Source organism: Jaculus jaculus, chromosome 1, assembly GCF_020740685.1.
Source record: "Jaculus jaculus isolate mJacJac1 chromosome 1, mJacJac1.mat.Y.cur, whole genome shotgun sequence".
NCBI lineage: Eukaryota > Metazoa > Chordata > Mammalia > Rodentia > Dipodidae > Jaculus > Jaculus jaculus.
In genome coordinates, this window is record NC_059102.1 from 183,322,508 (window position 1) to 183,339,538 (window position 17,031).

Below are 17,031 nucleotides of genomic sequence, written 5' to 3' on the forward strand. Positions count from 1 at the left end.
CCTATTTGCCTCTTTCTATTTTAAATAAATAAATAAAATAAAATATTTAAAAAAAAACCCAGGAATTCCATGGGAACACAATTTCACTGTGGTAGGCAGCTGGGAAAGAGGGCTGGAAGGATGGAAGGATAGGAGGGTGGGTGGAGCCAGGCAGATTTCTTAGGCACCATTTCTAGAGGGAAAAGAGTCATGTGTTTGTAATAAATTATTAGATACACCATATATATATTTGGCACTGTGTACTGTTTGCTTTCTCAAAGATATTATAAAAATATCTCTGTACTATCTATTTTCATTTTTTTAGGTGAGCCTGAATTTAAATACATTGGGAATATGCATGGCAACGAGGCAGTTGGACGGGAACTGCTCATCTTCTTGGCCCAGTACCTGTGTAATGAATACCAGAAAGGGAACGAGACCATTGTCAACCTGATCCACAATACTCGAATTCATATCATGCCTTCCCTGAACCCTGATGGCTTCGAGAAGGCAGCCTCTCAGGTGAGTGTCAGGCAGGCTGGGTCTGACATGCCATTCTCTTTTCTGTATGTTTGTACACGTGTGCTTTTCTTAAACATAAAGCTACCACACAAAGCTTATAGACTGTGCAGTGGAGGGTGTGTATGGGATATGATCCCACATACCAGTAAGAAGAAAGATAAGGGCTGAATTTATTCTGCTGAGGCTGTGAATGAGAAGTTTTGTAAGTAGGTTAATATTTAAATAACATTTTTTTGGTATTTGTTAAATAAATAACATTTATTCAACCACATTTGTGACTAGACAAATTTCTTCCTAAAAAATCTTCCTGAATGAGAAATACCTACTGGCTGAATCTGGATGATCTGGTGTCTTAGCGCCCTCTACTGAATACAAGAGAGAATGACTTTTGGCGATATCAATGGGTTGCTGATTGTTGGTTTTATGAATGGTCATAAAATTAAAAAAAAAAAAAAAGAAAAGCAAACAGGATTCTAAGTCTATAGTGAAAATAATTTTACTCATTTTAACTGATAGGCTTAAAATGAATGTCTTTTTACAAGAAGATGGTACTCTGTATACTTCTATTTTGATTGGACAGTGTTGGGGGAATTATGGTTGCTTTATCCAATAGTTATGGGGTACAATGTGAACTTTTGATACACATATATATTGTTCAACACTTAATAAGAGTAGTCATATCTATCTATTTAAGTGCACATTATTTATTTTTGATTTTTATTATTTGAAAATATTATTTATTTATGAGAGAGGGAGAGAGAAAATGGGAGAATGGGTGCTCCACGGCTACTTGCTGCCAGTAATGAACTCCAAATATCTGGTTTTCCATGGGTACTAGGAATTAAACATGGACTGATAGGCTTTGTAAGCAACTGCCTTTAACTGCTGAGCCATCACCCCCAGCCTTAAATGCATGTTATTTCTTTATGGTGAAAACATTTAAAATCCCTCTTTCTAGATTTTGAAATAGAATTCAAATTTTCTGATGATGAATGTAAGAGGCATATACATTATTAATGTATAAATAAGTCATGTTAAATTCATTTAAGCCTTTAATGTTATGATTTTGAATATTTAAAGTTTAGATTACTATGATTTATAGAGGCAATGAATATTTTACATAAATCTAACTTTAGAATGTTTGTTTTGAAATGTCATTGATGACCAGTGAGTATGTATTAACATTTTTTGAACTCTATTGAATATCTTATATATATCATTACTGATCTGAAATGTTGTTCATTGGCAATGTTTTTGAAATACCCATAATGAATGCTATAAAGTTGATATCTTCATAAGCATATAAGTAAAATAGTGGGTATACAGTATGGGGAGGATATTGTTAAAATAGATAATCTTAGTACCTTATTTTTAGAAGTATTAATGAAGAGTTTAAATAGTAATGACAATGACCATAAATAACTGATGATTTAATTTTGATTTTTTTTTTAAGCCTGGTGAGCTCAAGGACTGGTTTGTGGGCAGAAGCAATGCCCAGGGAATAGATCTGAACCGGAACTTCCCAGACCTGGATAGGATAGTGTATGTCAATGAGAAAGAAGGTGGCCCAAACAATCATCTGTTGAAAAATCTGAAGAAAATTGTGGATCAAAATGCAAAGGTAGAGCACATGTACTGTGTTCCTGAGGTCTGTCCTGGGGAAATATACTGCAGTGTCTTCGTCACAGTGAAAGACATGAAAGTGGTGTAAATCTTGTGTGAGGCAGTTCCTGATAACTATCCAGATTAAGGCTGGAGGGTCCGGGGTGAGATATCTGTCTTCTCCCTTGGGTTAGGGGAGGTGTAGGAGTAGAACTGGGGAGGTAGGGACAGGAGGAAAGAATCCAGCTGCAAGTCTTGAATGTCACCATACCCTATTTCAACTCATCTGATCGGCAACTCCTGGAGCACTCCAGTCTGTGGAACCATGTCTTCACTTCCAGAATTTTCTTCTCCCTTACTTTGCAAAACTCCATTGTCAGCCACATCTTTTATCACCCTTCCAACACCTGCTCAGTTTCTCTTCTGCTTCTTCCACTGCCGTGGGACAGACACTGGCCTTCCACAGTCTTCTCTGAGTAAAGGTATCTCATCCTTCCTTGACCGGTCAATGTCAGCTATTACATTAGACTACCTAGGTCCCTATCTTTAGTTCCACACATTCCAGGAACTCTGTTTTTCTGTTTCAATTCTTCTGAGTCATTTTGTTTTGTAGTTCCTAAGATTTTACACCCAGCTTGTCTAGAAACAAGTCTTTTTCATTGATCATTAAAGCCTGTGAGATTCCCATCCTTGCTGTTGCTGTTCAGGTGTTAGTTACCACATACCAGTGATGTGACTTCCTGGACTTCTCTCTTCTCTTTCATTCTCTCTTTCTCATATTTCTCTCTCTTCATTTCCTCTGGAGAGTCATCCCCCTGGCTTGAGTTCAGCCCTATGGTCTGCTGCTGTGACAGGTGCAGTTACCGTTTATTCTTTATTCTTATTTGTTAATTTACCTACTTTATCTACATGTTTATTATGTATGCATATATGTGTATGGTTTTGGAGACAAGTTATTGATAAGTAGCTCCAATGGCCTTAAATTTGAAATCCTCCTACTTCTGCCTTCCAAGTGCTGGAATTGCAAGTGTCTACTATCATGCTTGGCCTTTTATTTTTTTTTCCTTTTTATTTATTTATTTATATAATGACATATACCATGTAATCTGAAATCATTCATTTTTGGCCTGCACACTTCTCAATATTTGTAGATATATAGATATATCCCCCCTAAATTTTTTTAGTTTTCTATTCATCAAATACAGGCAGTTTGGTACCATTATTAGGCTCATCCGTGACCTACCCCCACCCCATTGGCCCCTCCTTGTTGAGGTAAATGGGTCGTGCATTGTGGAGCGAGCCCACAGTTATTGGTACGATAAATGTCTCTGCATATCATGACCCAACATGTGGCTCTGACATTCTTTCCGACCCCTCTTCCACAAAATTTCCCTGAGCCATGTTGGGTTCATTTTTGGACTGCTTCAGTGATGAGGTGTTGGGGGCCTCTGAGGCTGTGGCTCTCTGATTTGGTAGGAGTTGATTTTTCTCTGTGTTGGTCTCCTTCCCCCTTGTGCTGGTATCTGGTTCATCAGGAAAACAGCACACTTGCTTGTTTTGCCAATTTTTCTTAGTTTCAGCCGGGGCCCTTTTGAGGTGGCTCTCTCCTTAGGATCTGCATCTATCTGAAAAAATAGAAGCAGATTATCCAATGAAGAGTAAGTTATGCTTGGCCTTTTAAATTTATGTTTATTTATTTAAACTCTTATTATTTTGTATCTAGCCTCTCTTACCTTCAGTCACTCCAAAGCAATGTCCTTCACACACACACACATTCTCTCTCTCTCTCTTTAAAAAGTATTTTGATTATTTGAGAGACAGACAGAAGGGGGGGGGGCAGATAGAATGAGTGTTCCAGGGCCTCTAGGCACTGCAAAGAATCTCCAGAAAAATGCAACACCTTGTGCATCTGGCTTATGTGGGTCTTAGGGAATGGGACCTGGGTTCCTAGGCTTATAGGCAAATGCCTTAACCTCTAAGCCATCTCTTCAGCCCAAAACTCTTTTTTTTAAAGTTAGATATGGACGTATTTAGTATGTAAACAACACATGTTAGTGCCATCCTTTCCCTCCTCCCTACCTCTTTTCTTTAGAGGCCTTCCTTGTTGGGGATGCAGCTCAACACCTTGGGGATTCTGGGTCATGCATTATGGGGGGGAGGCAATGTGTCTGTGTGTGTGTGGCTCTAAATCTTCCTGCCCTCTCTTCCACAAAATTCCCTGAGCCATGCTGAGAGCATTTTAAGTCTACTTCATTGGTGGGTACTTATGAGCTTCTGGATCTCTGGTTTGGTAGGTATTGAGTGTCCTCAGTTATCTATCTCCTTCACCCTTGTGCTGATATCAGATTTACTAAGAAATCAGGGCTTTTGCTCATTTCCCCAATTCCTCTGTGGGTTCAGCTGGGCCGGGGTGGAGTGCAATGAGTTGTTTATCTCCTCAGGTCCAGCTCCCATCTGAAAAAGAGAAGCACATTCTCCAGTGGAGAATGAAGTCAGTGCAGGTCAAATGGGATAACCCTTATTAATTTAAAGAGGACTTAAAGGGTGTAGACCCTCTTATAGCCCAAGGTGAGTGAGAGCTTAACAATGGAAAGCAGAATCACTATATAGATATGATTCTGACTTGTTTCCCAGGTACAGATATGGTTTCCTTTCCACTGAGTGGATCTGTTAGCCAATCCAAGAGCAGTTGGTTACCCACTATAGCCTTGTGCCACTATTGCACTTATGTGAGCATCACATCAGGTTGTTTGCTTCCGAGTCAATTAAACTTTGAGTTGCTTGGACAGATGTTGGCTAGTTTCCCTTGGTACCTCATGTAGCACCTTCCAGCACAAGATGAGCTAATTGTCTGGGGACTGGTTCTCCTCTGGATTCCAACCTGGTCTCTCCGTGGTCCGTCCTGAGAGCATATGGTGTTTTCAGCAGTAGGGTCTTATCATTAACCTCTTGTGGGTTATCAAGTGCTCTGACAGAAGTCTGTCTTGTTTATTTTGGGAATTCTAGTAGGTCTCTCTGATCAACAGCTCATTGTGTGTAGACCACATCCTGGTACAGGGAATTACAGGCCAACATCAAGGGAAAAGAAAAAAGAAAAAAGAAAAAAAGACTACCTATTCATTGTTTAAAAGTGTTTCATTTAGTTTCCAGGAGCTGATGGAGTTCTTGATATGTGTCTTGTTAATTTCTAGCTTTAAAGCATTGTGATCTGACATGATGCAGGAAGTTACTTCAATTTTCCTGACTTTATGAAGGCACACTTTTTGGCTTAACATATGGTCAATTTTGGAGAAGGTTCTGTGGGCTGCTGAGAAGACTGTGTATTCTGTAGAGTTGGGGTGGATAGTTCTGTAGATATCTGTTAGGTCTAATTGATGTATGATGTTGTTGAGCTCTATTATTTCCCTGTTGATTTTCTGCTTGGATGATATGAGTATTGATGATAGTGGAGTATTGAAGTCTCTGACTATGATGGTGCTGGTGTTGGTTTCTCTTTTATTCTGGAGTAGTTTTTGTTTTATAAACTGTAGTGCACCTGGGTTTATTTATGTATTTATGATTGTGATGTGCTCATGTTGAATCATTTCCTTGATGAGTAAGAAGTGGCCTTCTTTGTCCTTTTTGATTAATTTAGGCTTGAAGTCTATTTTATCAGATATTAATATAGCAACAACCACTTTTTAAAAATTTCCACTTGCTTGGGATATCATTTTCCAACCTTTTCCCCTAAAGAGGTGTCTATCTGTAGTGGTGAGGTGGGTTTCTTTCTTTCTTTCTTTCTATTTCTTTCTTTTTTTTTTTTTTTTTTTTTTTTGAGGTAGGGTTTCACTGTAGTCCAGGCTGACCTGAAATGCACTAAGGAGTCTCAGGGTGGCCTTGAACTCACGGCGATCCTCCTACCTCTGCCTTCCGAGTGCTGGTATTAAAGGCGTGCGCCACCACGCCTGGATTGAGGTGGGTTTCTTGAAGACAACAGATCGAAAGGTCCCGCTTTTTGATCCATCCTGATAAGCTGTATCTTTTGATGGGTGAGTTAAAACCATTAATATTTAAGGTTATTACTGGGAGGTTTGAATTAATCCCTGCCTTAATGAAGTGTTTTATGGGGTTTGGTGCTCTCTTGTGTGATGTACTGTTTTGAGCCTGGTCTACATTGATTATTGTGATCTTCTTGTTGGAAGTTTTTCTTTCACCATCCATTATGAGGGATACTTTTGCTGAGTAGAGTAGCTTGGGTTGCAAGCTATAGTTTTTCAGACTTTGAAGTCCATTCCAGGCCATTCTGGCTCTCAGGATTTTCATTAAGAAATCCAATGTAATTCTTATGGGATTGCCTTTGTATGTTGTGAATTGTTTCTTTCTTGCTGCTTTTAACACACTTTTTTTTTTTTTGCGTTGTTAAGAGCTTTAACTATGAGGTGTCTTGGAGAGTTTCTTCTTGGGTGCTGTCTGTTTTGTGTTGTGTTGTGTAGGTTTCTTGTATCTGGATGGGCTTCTCTTTTGAGAGATTTGGAAAATTTTCTTCAGTAATTTTGTTGAATATCCTCTCTATGCTTCTGGACTGGATTTCCTCTCTTACTGATATACCCATGATCCGGATGTTTGGTCATTTTAGGGTGTCCCATAGTTCCCTCATATTCTGTTCACTTGATTGTTTGAATTTAGCAAAGTTTTGGGCCTCCCGATCAATTTATTCTGTCCTGTCTTACAGGTCAGAGGTTCTGTCTTCCACATAAGTAACTTTGTTGGTAAGGGGTTCTAGAGAGATTTTTATAACTTCTATTTGATTTCTGTTGTGTTATTTTGCATTGTGACTATCTCTTTATTGAGGTACTATTTCAATTCAAGTTCTGGTTTTCTTGATGCTTCCTGGAGTTCATTCTTGCATTTGGTCAAGTTTTCATTAAGCTTAATGAACTAGTTGTTGAGGTCTTCCATTTCTTGATTCACCTTCAATTTATTCATATCCCTTTGGAGGGTTCTAATGTTTTCTTTAATCAAGTTAAGCCTACTATCAAAGCTGAATGCTCTAGGAGACAATTCTGTTCAATTTCATTGATGCGATTGTTGATTCTTTGATGGTTTGCTTCCAGCTCAGGGTCTCATTGGTTGTTGTGTTTTCATTTTGGGAATGAATTTCTGTTTTATCTGTGATTTCACTGGAGGCTTCCATTGTAGGACTAGTCATCCTTGGTGGAGATCTCTCAGTTTTCTGATTTCGTTGGCTTTTTTGTGTTATTTTCTACCCATTTTAGGAAGACTCTTTATTTTATTGAGGAAGAAGCAAGTTTTTGTTATTTGTCCCATGCACCCTCTGACTCAGGCGAACAGGGTTGTTGGTACTCAGTGGCCAGACAGGATACCAGAGCAAATGGCCCGATTCCACAGCTCATACAGTGATTAGTCCTCCTTAAGCAAGGCACAGTGGGACCTACCAGGGCTGGGGAACTGGGAGATACAAGGGCACTGGGATCTGGCCTACTTATTTGGTGCTGTGCCCTCCAGCACACAGACAGGCTCAGGGAGCTCTGACCAGGGAACTGGGAGGAGCCAGGTGGTCTGGCTTACTCACTCCACACCACCGGTCCTACACTCTATGCAGGGAACCCAGACCAGGGAGGTGGGAGGAGCCTAGAAACCATGGTCCGGCCTACTCATTCCAGACCACAGTGCCCACCTGCTGGCACACAGACCAGGGAAGGGGACCCAGATGGGGGTGAGAGGTGTGAGGAGCCTAGAAACAGGGGTTGGCCTACTTACTCCAATCTGCTGTGACCCCAGCACACCCCAAAGCTCTTTTGATTAAGCATCTTCATCTGTTCTTTGGGCTCCACTGCCCAGAGGAAAAAGTGAAGGTTGAATATGGCAGCCTGACACTGTGGTTAAGCATGGAGATTTTAGATGCAGCCACCTTAGATCACATTTTGTCCCCTCAGTACTGCTTCTTTGTCTGAATGTGGTGATGACTGCACGGTGGTTACAAGTGCCCCATGGGTGAGTGCACATGAAGTAACTTGAGGTCAGCAGCTAGATTTATTACCGCTGCTTCAGTGTAATCTCTGACATGCCCTGTTAGGTGCCCAGGGCTACATGGCAACATTTACATATCCAGAACATCTGGTGTGTCAGTATTTTCAATTGCTTGAAAAATTGAGCCTGCATTGATGGCAGGTGGTGAACTTCTGTGGAAGCTTCCTTTTCCTGCTGCCACTCCAGGCACTCCTGCTCTGTTGTGCAAATTAGTTGTCCCTTTTGGTTTAAAAAAATTTTTAATTATAAAAATATTTTATGAGAGAAAGAATTGGCATGCCAGGACCTCTCGCCACTGCAACCTAATGTCAGATGTGTCTGCCGCCTTGTGTTCATGTGTGACCTTGTGCCCCTGCATAACCTTGTACGGCTCTCTTATGTGGATTCTGGGGTATCAAACCTGGGCTCTTAGGCTTTGCAGGCAAGTGCTTTAACTGCTAAGCCATCTCTCCAGCCCACTTGTCCCATTTCTAAGTGAGAGCCTGGAATGTAAGACATCCTCTGCCTCATTATTGTTCCAGGATCAACCAAGTATTCTTTGACCCCCAGAAACTGCTGGCCAACTTTCTCCTTAGTCTGGCTTTGACTGCCTATATGTGTGTGTGTGTTTGTGTGTGTGTGTGTGTGTGTGTCTGTGTGTCTGTGTGAAATGTCTGTCCAGCTTTATGTGGGTGGCTAGGGAATTGACCCTGAGCAGGTAGGCTTTGCAAGTAAGCTCTTTTAGCCACTCAGCCACTTCCTCAGCCCCCAAATGTACCCTTTTTTAAAAAAAATTATTTATTTATTTGAGAGCGTCAGACACAGAGAGAAAGACAGATAGAGGGAGAGATAGAGAATGGGCGCACCAGGGCTTCCACCCTCTGCAAACGAACTCCAGACGCGTGCGCCCCCTTGTGCATCTGGCTAACGTGGGACCTGGGGAACCGAGCCTCGAACCGGGGTCCTTAGGCTTCACAGGCAAGTGCTTAACTGCTAAGCCATCTCTCCAGCCCCCAAATGTACCCTTTTTAAATACTTCTGTCTCACATAGGCTGCTGCTTTAGCAGGCTGGACTGATTTTTCCTTTCATCCTGTACCACCTCTCCTGTGAGATCTTCCACTCCTCAAGACAGATCCTGTTGTCCCTTCCTTGTGTTCTTGGAATATATTCCAGTCAGGGAGCTTCTTACCATGTAGAGCTATATATGTGTGGTATAATTATTTGTTTACATAGTTGTTTTCCATTTGACTAGATTTCAGTTCTTTCTTGCTGCAGCCCATGTCTGAGTCTGACACAAGAGTAGGCCAAAGGCCCAGTGTGAGTGAGTGCAGTCCAGGTCTGGGAGTAAATCACCATATATGAATGATGTTGCCATGGAAAAACCAGCAGCTGGTGTTTCTGATCAGCATTTATCTTGTGGTTGGCCACCATATAGTGGGGCCAGGAGACAAGGAGTTCCAAATCATTGGCCTAGAGTTTAGTATTAGGATTGTATATTTAGGATTCATTCCATAAATGCAGGCTAAGTTGTAAGTGAAGCCTAGGCCAGGCTGGGGAGGGCTGAGGATCCTGGAAGGCCTTGATATCAAGTCATAATCTTTTCTACTTCTGAATCACAGGTGTACTTGGAGTTTCTCAGCCTGAAAACCATGGTTCAGAAGGCAGTCGGGCTGGGTGGAAAGACGTAGAGAAGCTAAATTCTAATATTTGCCCATGCACTTTCTCCAGTGACCTGCCTGAGGTGTTCTTGTTAAGTATGGGAAGTGGAGCTGGAAGGAAGGCTCAGCAGTTAAGGGATTTGCCTGCAAAGCCTGTGGACCCAGGTTGTATTTCCCAGTGCCCATGTAAGCCAGGTGCACAAGGTGGCACATGTGTCTTTGCAGTGCCTAGATACCTGGAATGTTATTTTCTCTCTCTCTGTCTGCCTCTTTCTCTGTCTCTCTTGTAAGTAAGTAAATAAATAAAATACAAAAAAAAAAAAACTGTGAGAAGTGAGGAAAGTGATTCCTGTTACATAGAAGAGTTGTGAGGGAAGCTTCTATTGACAGGATGTCTGATGGGCAACTTGGTGCGAGTGCTTTTTATTTTCAGCCAGCGTGAATAGTCTTCTCTGGTTAGACCTGCATCATGTTCGCACCCCTGCTCCATGAGATGGTTCCGTATATCTACCTCAGTAACTACTTATTAGGAGATGTCTCTGTAGGTTTTTATTTGTTTGTTTGTTTGTTTTGGACCTTGAGAGCTTGTTTGGAGGTTCAAGCAGGGGAGTGCAGCTACTCACATACCCTTGATCCAAGGCCGATCTTCTATTCAGGGAAGGTCGTCCTCTTCAACTGAGCTTGCAGCTTCGGGAAGGACACACATGGAACGTGAGGTAGGAAGGAGCCACCTGTCTCTCCAGCCAGATCAGCCAAATCAACTCTGGCCATCAATAGGGTGACAGATGTCAAAGCCAGAGTGCCCTCACATCCTGTTTGTTTGGTTTGGTTTTGTTCAAGGTAGGTTCTCCTGCTAGCCCAGGTTGACTTGGAAGTCACTCTATAGCACCAGGCTGGCTTCAAACTCACAACAATCCTCCTGTCCCAGTTTTCTGTGTGCTGGGATTAAAGGCATACACCACCTCACCTTGGCTATGTAGTCTTTTAAAATAAAAACTTACATTTAAAAAATTTGTTTACTAGAGAAAGATGCAGATAAAGAGAATGGGTGAGCTAGGGCCTCCAGCCACTGTAAATGAACTCCAGACACATGCAGCATCCTATGCATCTGGTTTACATGGGTCCTGGGGAATCGAATTTGGATCCTTAGGCTTCTCAGGCAAGCACCTTAACTGCTAAGCCCTCTCCAGCCCCTAAATAAGGACTTTTATTTGGAAAACTCTCAGTGCCACTGATTTTTCTACATAAAGGTAAATTAAAGGGATATATATATAAAAGTCAAACTTTATTTCCTCTTCTGAGACTAAGCAGGATTTATTTATGTTATACTCAGTTTTCAGTTAACCATCTTGATAACCATGGGATCCTATCTTTCACATCTGTTTTTCTGACATTAAGAACTAAACAGTGAGCTGGGTGTGGTGTTTCATGCCTTTATTCCCAGTACTTGTGAAGTAGAGATAGGAGGATCACCTTGAGATTAAGGCCACCCTGAGACTACATAGTGAATTCCAGGTCAGACTGGGCTACAGGGAAACTCTCCTTCAAAGAACAAAAATGAAAACAAACAAACAAAAAGAACTGAAAAGTGTTTAGACTCCATCTGGTATGAAGTCTACCACAGGTATTGCATTCATGTTACTACAAGTTCCCCGTCCCCTCTTCTCTTTCCTTAACCCTAATCTTTCTCCCTCATAAAGGCTTTTATGTTTCAAGATTTCTTCATTTGTTGTGTTAGGATTCATAGGTCAGGCTGTCATATTTCCCCATTTGCAGAGTCAGGGGCTCTGGGGGATGTACACAGCAGAGAAAGCTGGGCAGAAGGGAACCTGTGCGCCGAGCAAGCCCTACAGATGCCTCCTTGCTCCTGAGACGTGCTGCTGGGAGCCGGTATTCTCCTGCTGTTTCTTCCTCTGGGAATAAAAGTCTTCCTTGCTTTCCCAGAGATCTTCCTCTAAATTATTTCTCATCTGCCCCAAGCTTACCAGTTTGGTCACTTTAACTGCTATTTGGATTTAGCATTTGAGCCTTGGCCTGGATACCTTGCAAACAGCATGGATTAAAATGCACTCAACAATTGATTAGGATTACACTTGTACTTAATGGCACTTGAGAGGTGGCCGTAGGAGGGTCAGCAGTTCAAGGTCATGCTTAGCTACCAGTGAGTTCAATGCCAGTCTGAATTGGAATATATTGAGTTCCTGTCTCCAAAAACAAAACACAACAAAAACAAACTCCCAACAATACAACAGTCAATCCAACAAGAAAATCCAATATTTTCGCATAGTAAACAACTTAATATTCAGCAATTGTGGATTAAAACTGCTAGTGTAGTAGGCTATGAAGCCAGACTGGCTGGACTGAGTCCAGCTTTGCCACTCCCAACTGAGTGTCCCTAAGCTGTCTTGTAACCAATGTTTCAATGTACTTATCTACAAAATAGTAGAAAATATAGTCCTTATTCCATAAAGGGCAAATGAGATTTTGCTGTGTCACATAAACAATGTTTACTAAGTATTAGCTGTGCTTGTAGGAACTGAATTTTCCCATGGTAATTCCTGACCCTGATAGTGGTGGTACTGACTTATCTATTCAGTCACAGCCACAAACCCAATATTTTATTACGACTTTCAAAAACTTTTATCAGTCTTTTATTATTGCACATAATTTCAATAAACATTCTCTGAGTAGCTGGAAATGGAGTGAAAAATGGAGACAGGGGAGAGGAGTAGAGAAAAAGAGAAGCTGGTCCTACCCACCTCTTTTGTTTGTTTGTTTTTCTCAAAGGTTATACTCATATCCTCCTCACTCCATCTCATTCCACTGAGGACCTTCCTCAGTGGGATTCTTAGTATTCACTGTGGGATCATGAAGGCCTTAGTCAGTCTCTATGGGTAAGGGTGTGCCTTGGGATATTCCTATCTACCCTGTGGCTCTTATACTCTTTCAGTTCCCTCTTCCCCAATGTTCCCTGATCCTTGGTTAGCATATGAGAGTGTGATTTAGTGGTGAGCTCACTGCTGCCTCTGGAGTTCTGATTGGATGAGTTTTGGATGACCACTGTGTCTGTTGCCATCTCCCTGGAGCTAGTTTTCAGACTAGCAGTGACAGCAGCACCTGTGACGCTGCTTCCTCGGCAAGGTGCCCTGGGCCCCCACAGAAGTGGTAAAGATGACATGTTCATGGCAGGTGGTCAGCTACCTTTCCTTGTTGTGTTGGTGGTTCTTGAATGTGCACAGTAGTGTTTGCTATTTGTAAAATAAAACAGATTCTCTAACCACAAACGAGAGTAGCTTGGACTAAGGGGATAAGCATAGTGATTTGAGACTTTTTGATGTGTATTTCACTCTTCTTAGCTAAAAAGCACTAGGGGCTTTTCTTTATAGTCTATAAGTTTCCTACCCATATGATTCTGACTTGGTTTCCAGTACCACTGAGCAGAACTCATGTTCCATCCAAGAATAGGCCGTGGCCACTATTGCATGGGTGTGTACTTCTTGCCTGGCTGGTTGCTTTTGCAGATACTAGGATCCCCTGCTTATTCACACTGTTGGTGACTGTTATCTCCCAGCAGCTCCAATAGCATGGGGGAAATAGCCAGGAGGGAAGTGAACAACTTAATATTTAACAATTGTTAATTAAAACTGCTAATGTAGTGGGCTATGGAGCCAGACTGGCTGGACTGAGTCCAGCTCCACCATTCCCAACTGTGTGTTCTGTTTTCTATCCAATGTTTCAATTTACTTATCTATAAACTGGGGGCTTCCCTCTTACTTCCAGCATGGTCTCTCCATGTCTTGTGACTGTAGCTTGTGGTTTCTTCAGAAATAGGGTCTTACTCTTTAGCTCTCATGGGTAGCCATAACCCAAATATTTTAGAAGGGTATTCAGTGATGTCAAAAGGCATTTGTCATCTGTTGTCAAGCAGCTCCCATAAGTAAATTAATCACATTTTAAATATATAAGTGGAATAGAAAAATTATTGCAAAAGAGATATATGTGCAAATGTTAGCAGTATATGTTTAGGTGGTAAAATGATAAAGTAATTAAAGTTTTCTTCTTTGAACTTACATTTTCTATAATGAGCATGTATTAGTAGAAAGAATAATATTGGCCAACAAATAAAAAAAAACAATGCTTGTTTTGTTTTCTATTGTTTTTGTTTTTGTATTCTTGCTTTGATTTACACATGGTAATGACACATTTGTGGGGACAGTATGGTCATCTCAGATATATATATATAAAGGTATGATGATCCAATCAGGGTCATTGGCATCTCCATATCCTCAGACTTTATCATTTCTTTGTGTTGTGAGTCCTCAAACTTCTCTCTTCTGCTTCTTTATAAATGTATAATAAATAGTAAGATACAGCTACCCGACGGTGCTGTGCAACACTGGAACTTAATCCTCTTTTCTAAGTGTACCTGCTGACTGTGCCACTCTGAATCACACTCTTCCGCAATTGTGGCATCCTATGTGAAAAACAGAACTCTTTAAATATAGAACAGACGATACTCTAAAACCAGCGTGGGCCTCACAGCTTCATAGCATGCCTTTGGCTGTGCGGATTTGGATATGTTATTTACCACACTTGGCTTTAAATTCTGCCCCTTGAAATGGTGAGGGATATCTTTGCATATGCAGTGGGAATGTTGTGAAACTCAGTAAAATCCTGCATATGAGAGCTATTTACAAGCAGCACAAAAATATACAAATGCAAGGTTTTATGAACACATCCAGCACAAGCAATATGGTTAGATGGCCTATCCCTGCAGTGCAGGGGAGACCACGTCTCCAGGGATGCCTTTTCTTTTTATCAAGGGCACTCAGAATTTAAAAATCTTCCCACTAACTATTAGAGACTCTCATCACATAAAAGCATCAAGGTTTTGGCTTCACATTAATTCTTTGGTAGAAATTTCTTCCCTCTTTTGCTTTACTTCCAAGAAGGGCTATGAATCATTCAAAAGATTTAACATGAATTCCCAAGGCTTTAGTCTTTGTTTATGATTGAAAATGACCATTCCAAAGTAAATGGATATTTTTATGGTCAGTTCTGGAAGAGGCTCAATCTAATTTTCTTTTATAAGGACAATGTTTGAAGTTGTTGAATGGAATTTGAAGAATAGTAAGCCAAAATTGGAACTAAAATCGGCCACATGTGTGAACCCCTGTAGAAGATCAATCTTGCTTTGTGGCTCGCCAGTTTTCTTTTCTCCTTGTCTTCTCCATATCTATAACTCACAAAGATATGTGAAGCTTCATGGAGAGATGTCCCAAAATTCATAAGTGATTATAAGAGGAAAAATGGCATTCCCCCAAGGTAGAACGTTTAAGGAAATTTAAACACAATTGAAATATTTTTTTTTAAAATTTTTATTTATTTATTTGAGAGCGACAGACACAGAGAGAAAGACAGATAGAGGGAGAGAGAGAGAGAATGGGCGCACCAGGGCTTCCAGCCTCTGCAAACGAACTCCAGACGCGTGCGCCCCCTTGTGCGTCTGGCTAACGTGGGACCTGGGGAACCGAGCCTCGAACCAGGGTCCTTAGGCTTCACAGGCAAGCGCTTAACCGCTACGCATTCTCTCCAGCCCCGATTGAAATATTTTTTAATCATAAATCAGAGAATGCTGGATGTGAGTGCTGCTCTTCCAGGAAACGGATTTTTTTTCCTTTGAAAATAACCACAAAATAGTTAAAATAGCAAGGTTTGCATTTTCTGTTTCTTTTCTGTCAAATCATCAAGAGTGATGATCACACTCATAAAGCTTGTTATCTCTACTCTTGAATCCAGCTTGCCCCCGAGACCAAGGCTGTCATCCACTGGATTATGGACATACCATTTGTGCTTTCTGCCAACCTCCATGGAGGAGACCTTGTGGCCAATTACCCATATGACGAGACACGGAGTGGTAGGTATTTCTCCTGCTCCTCTGAGTGGCTTGAGGCTCATAAGTATTGGAAGAAGGGTTGTCAGATGAGTTCTATAAGGTTCTGCTTGTTTGTGTTTCTGTTGCTTTTGTTTTGCCCTTTGACACAGGGTTTTACTCTCTAGCCCAAACTGGCCTCAAACTTGCAATCCAGCTTCCCAAATGTTGGAATTATATGTGGTTGCCACTTTGCTTGGCTTGTGATATATTTTTTTGTATATGTGTGTGTGTATGGTTTGCATGTGTGTGTATGCATGTTTTTGTGTGTGTAGGTGAACATGTGTGTCTTTCCCAATAACTCTCTACCTTTTCTTTTTATAAAAAAGAGTCTCACTCCAGCTCAGGCTGACCTGGAACTCACTCTGTTGCCCAGGCTGGCCTTGAGCTCATGGTGATCTTCCTACCTCAGCCTCCTGAGTACTGGGACTAGAGTCATGGGCCACCATGCCTGATTCCACCTTTTCTTTCTTTCTTTCTTTTTTTTTTTTAAATCATTTTATTTGTGAGGAAATGAGAGCGAGACAGACAGACAGACAGAGACACACACACACACAGAGGCGGGGGGAAAGAGCCAGAGCCAGAGCCAGTATGGGCATACCAGGGCCTCTTGCCACTCACTGCAAACGAACTCCAGATATATGTGCCACTTTGTGCATGGGTACTGTGGAATCCAACCCTGGCTGGCAAGCTTTGTTATCAAGCACCTTTAACTGCTGAGCCATCTCTCCACTCTGCACCTAGTTTTTTTGAGAAAGGTTCCCATGGAGCCTACCACTCACACATGCAGGTAAACATTTCCCAAAGGGCCCTTGTGTTGGTATCACCTTGTGTTTGGATTACAGGTGCACACAGCTGCCTCTGGCACGTGGGTACTGGGGAATCGAACTCAGATCCTCATGCCTGCAGAGCAAGCACTTTACCAACTGAACCATCTTTCTTGCCCTTGTAATAATCTTTTAAGAAAACAGTTATTTATTGACCTTGTCTGTAGAAATACATGAGTTTGCCAAGCATCCGCTGACTATTCCATTTGGTGCTGGCATACCTATGTGGCAGAAAACACTAACATTTTCCCCCCCAAAATTAGGTGAACAGAAGTATGATCTTAAGCTAACACTTAGATAAGAGATAGGGAGAAAATGAATATGATCTTAACCTAACACTTAGATCAGAGACAGGGAGAAAAATAAAGCGATGAACTTGAGTTAGTCCTGGACTACTCTGATAAAACAGAGTAATTGCAGAAGTTACATAGATTTGTGTGGAACATGCTTAAAATGGCGGCTTTTAATGGAGGGTCCCAGTCCTTCCGGGGATTAGGGTCC

General features: G+C 41.4%; 1 protein-coding gene across 1 annotated transcript in view; it reads left to right on the forward strand.

Moving 5' to 3' along the window:
- Positions 1-17,031, forward strand: part of Cpe (carboxypeptidase E) — a 136,995-nt gene that overhangs the window by 102,998 nt on the left and 16,966 nt on the right. The window contains exons 2-4 of the mRNA XM_045134568.1: positions 305-501; positions 1,955-2,122; positions 15,571-15,688. Of these exons, the coding sequence (XP_044990503.1) occupies positions 305-501; positions 1,955-2,122; positions 15,571-15,688 (483 nt within the window). The remainder of the gene's footprint in view (positions 1-304; positions 502-1,954; positions 2,123-15,570; positions 15,689-17,031) is intronic.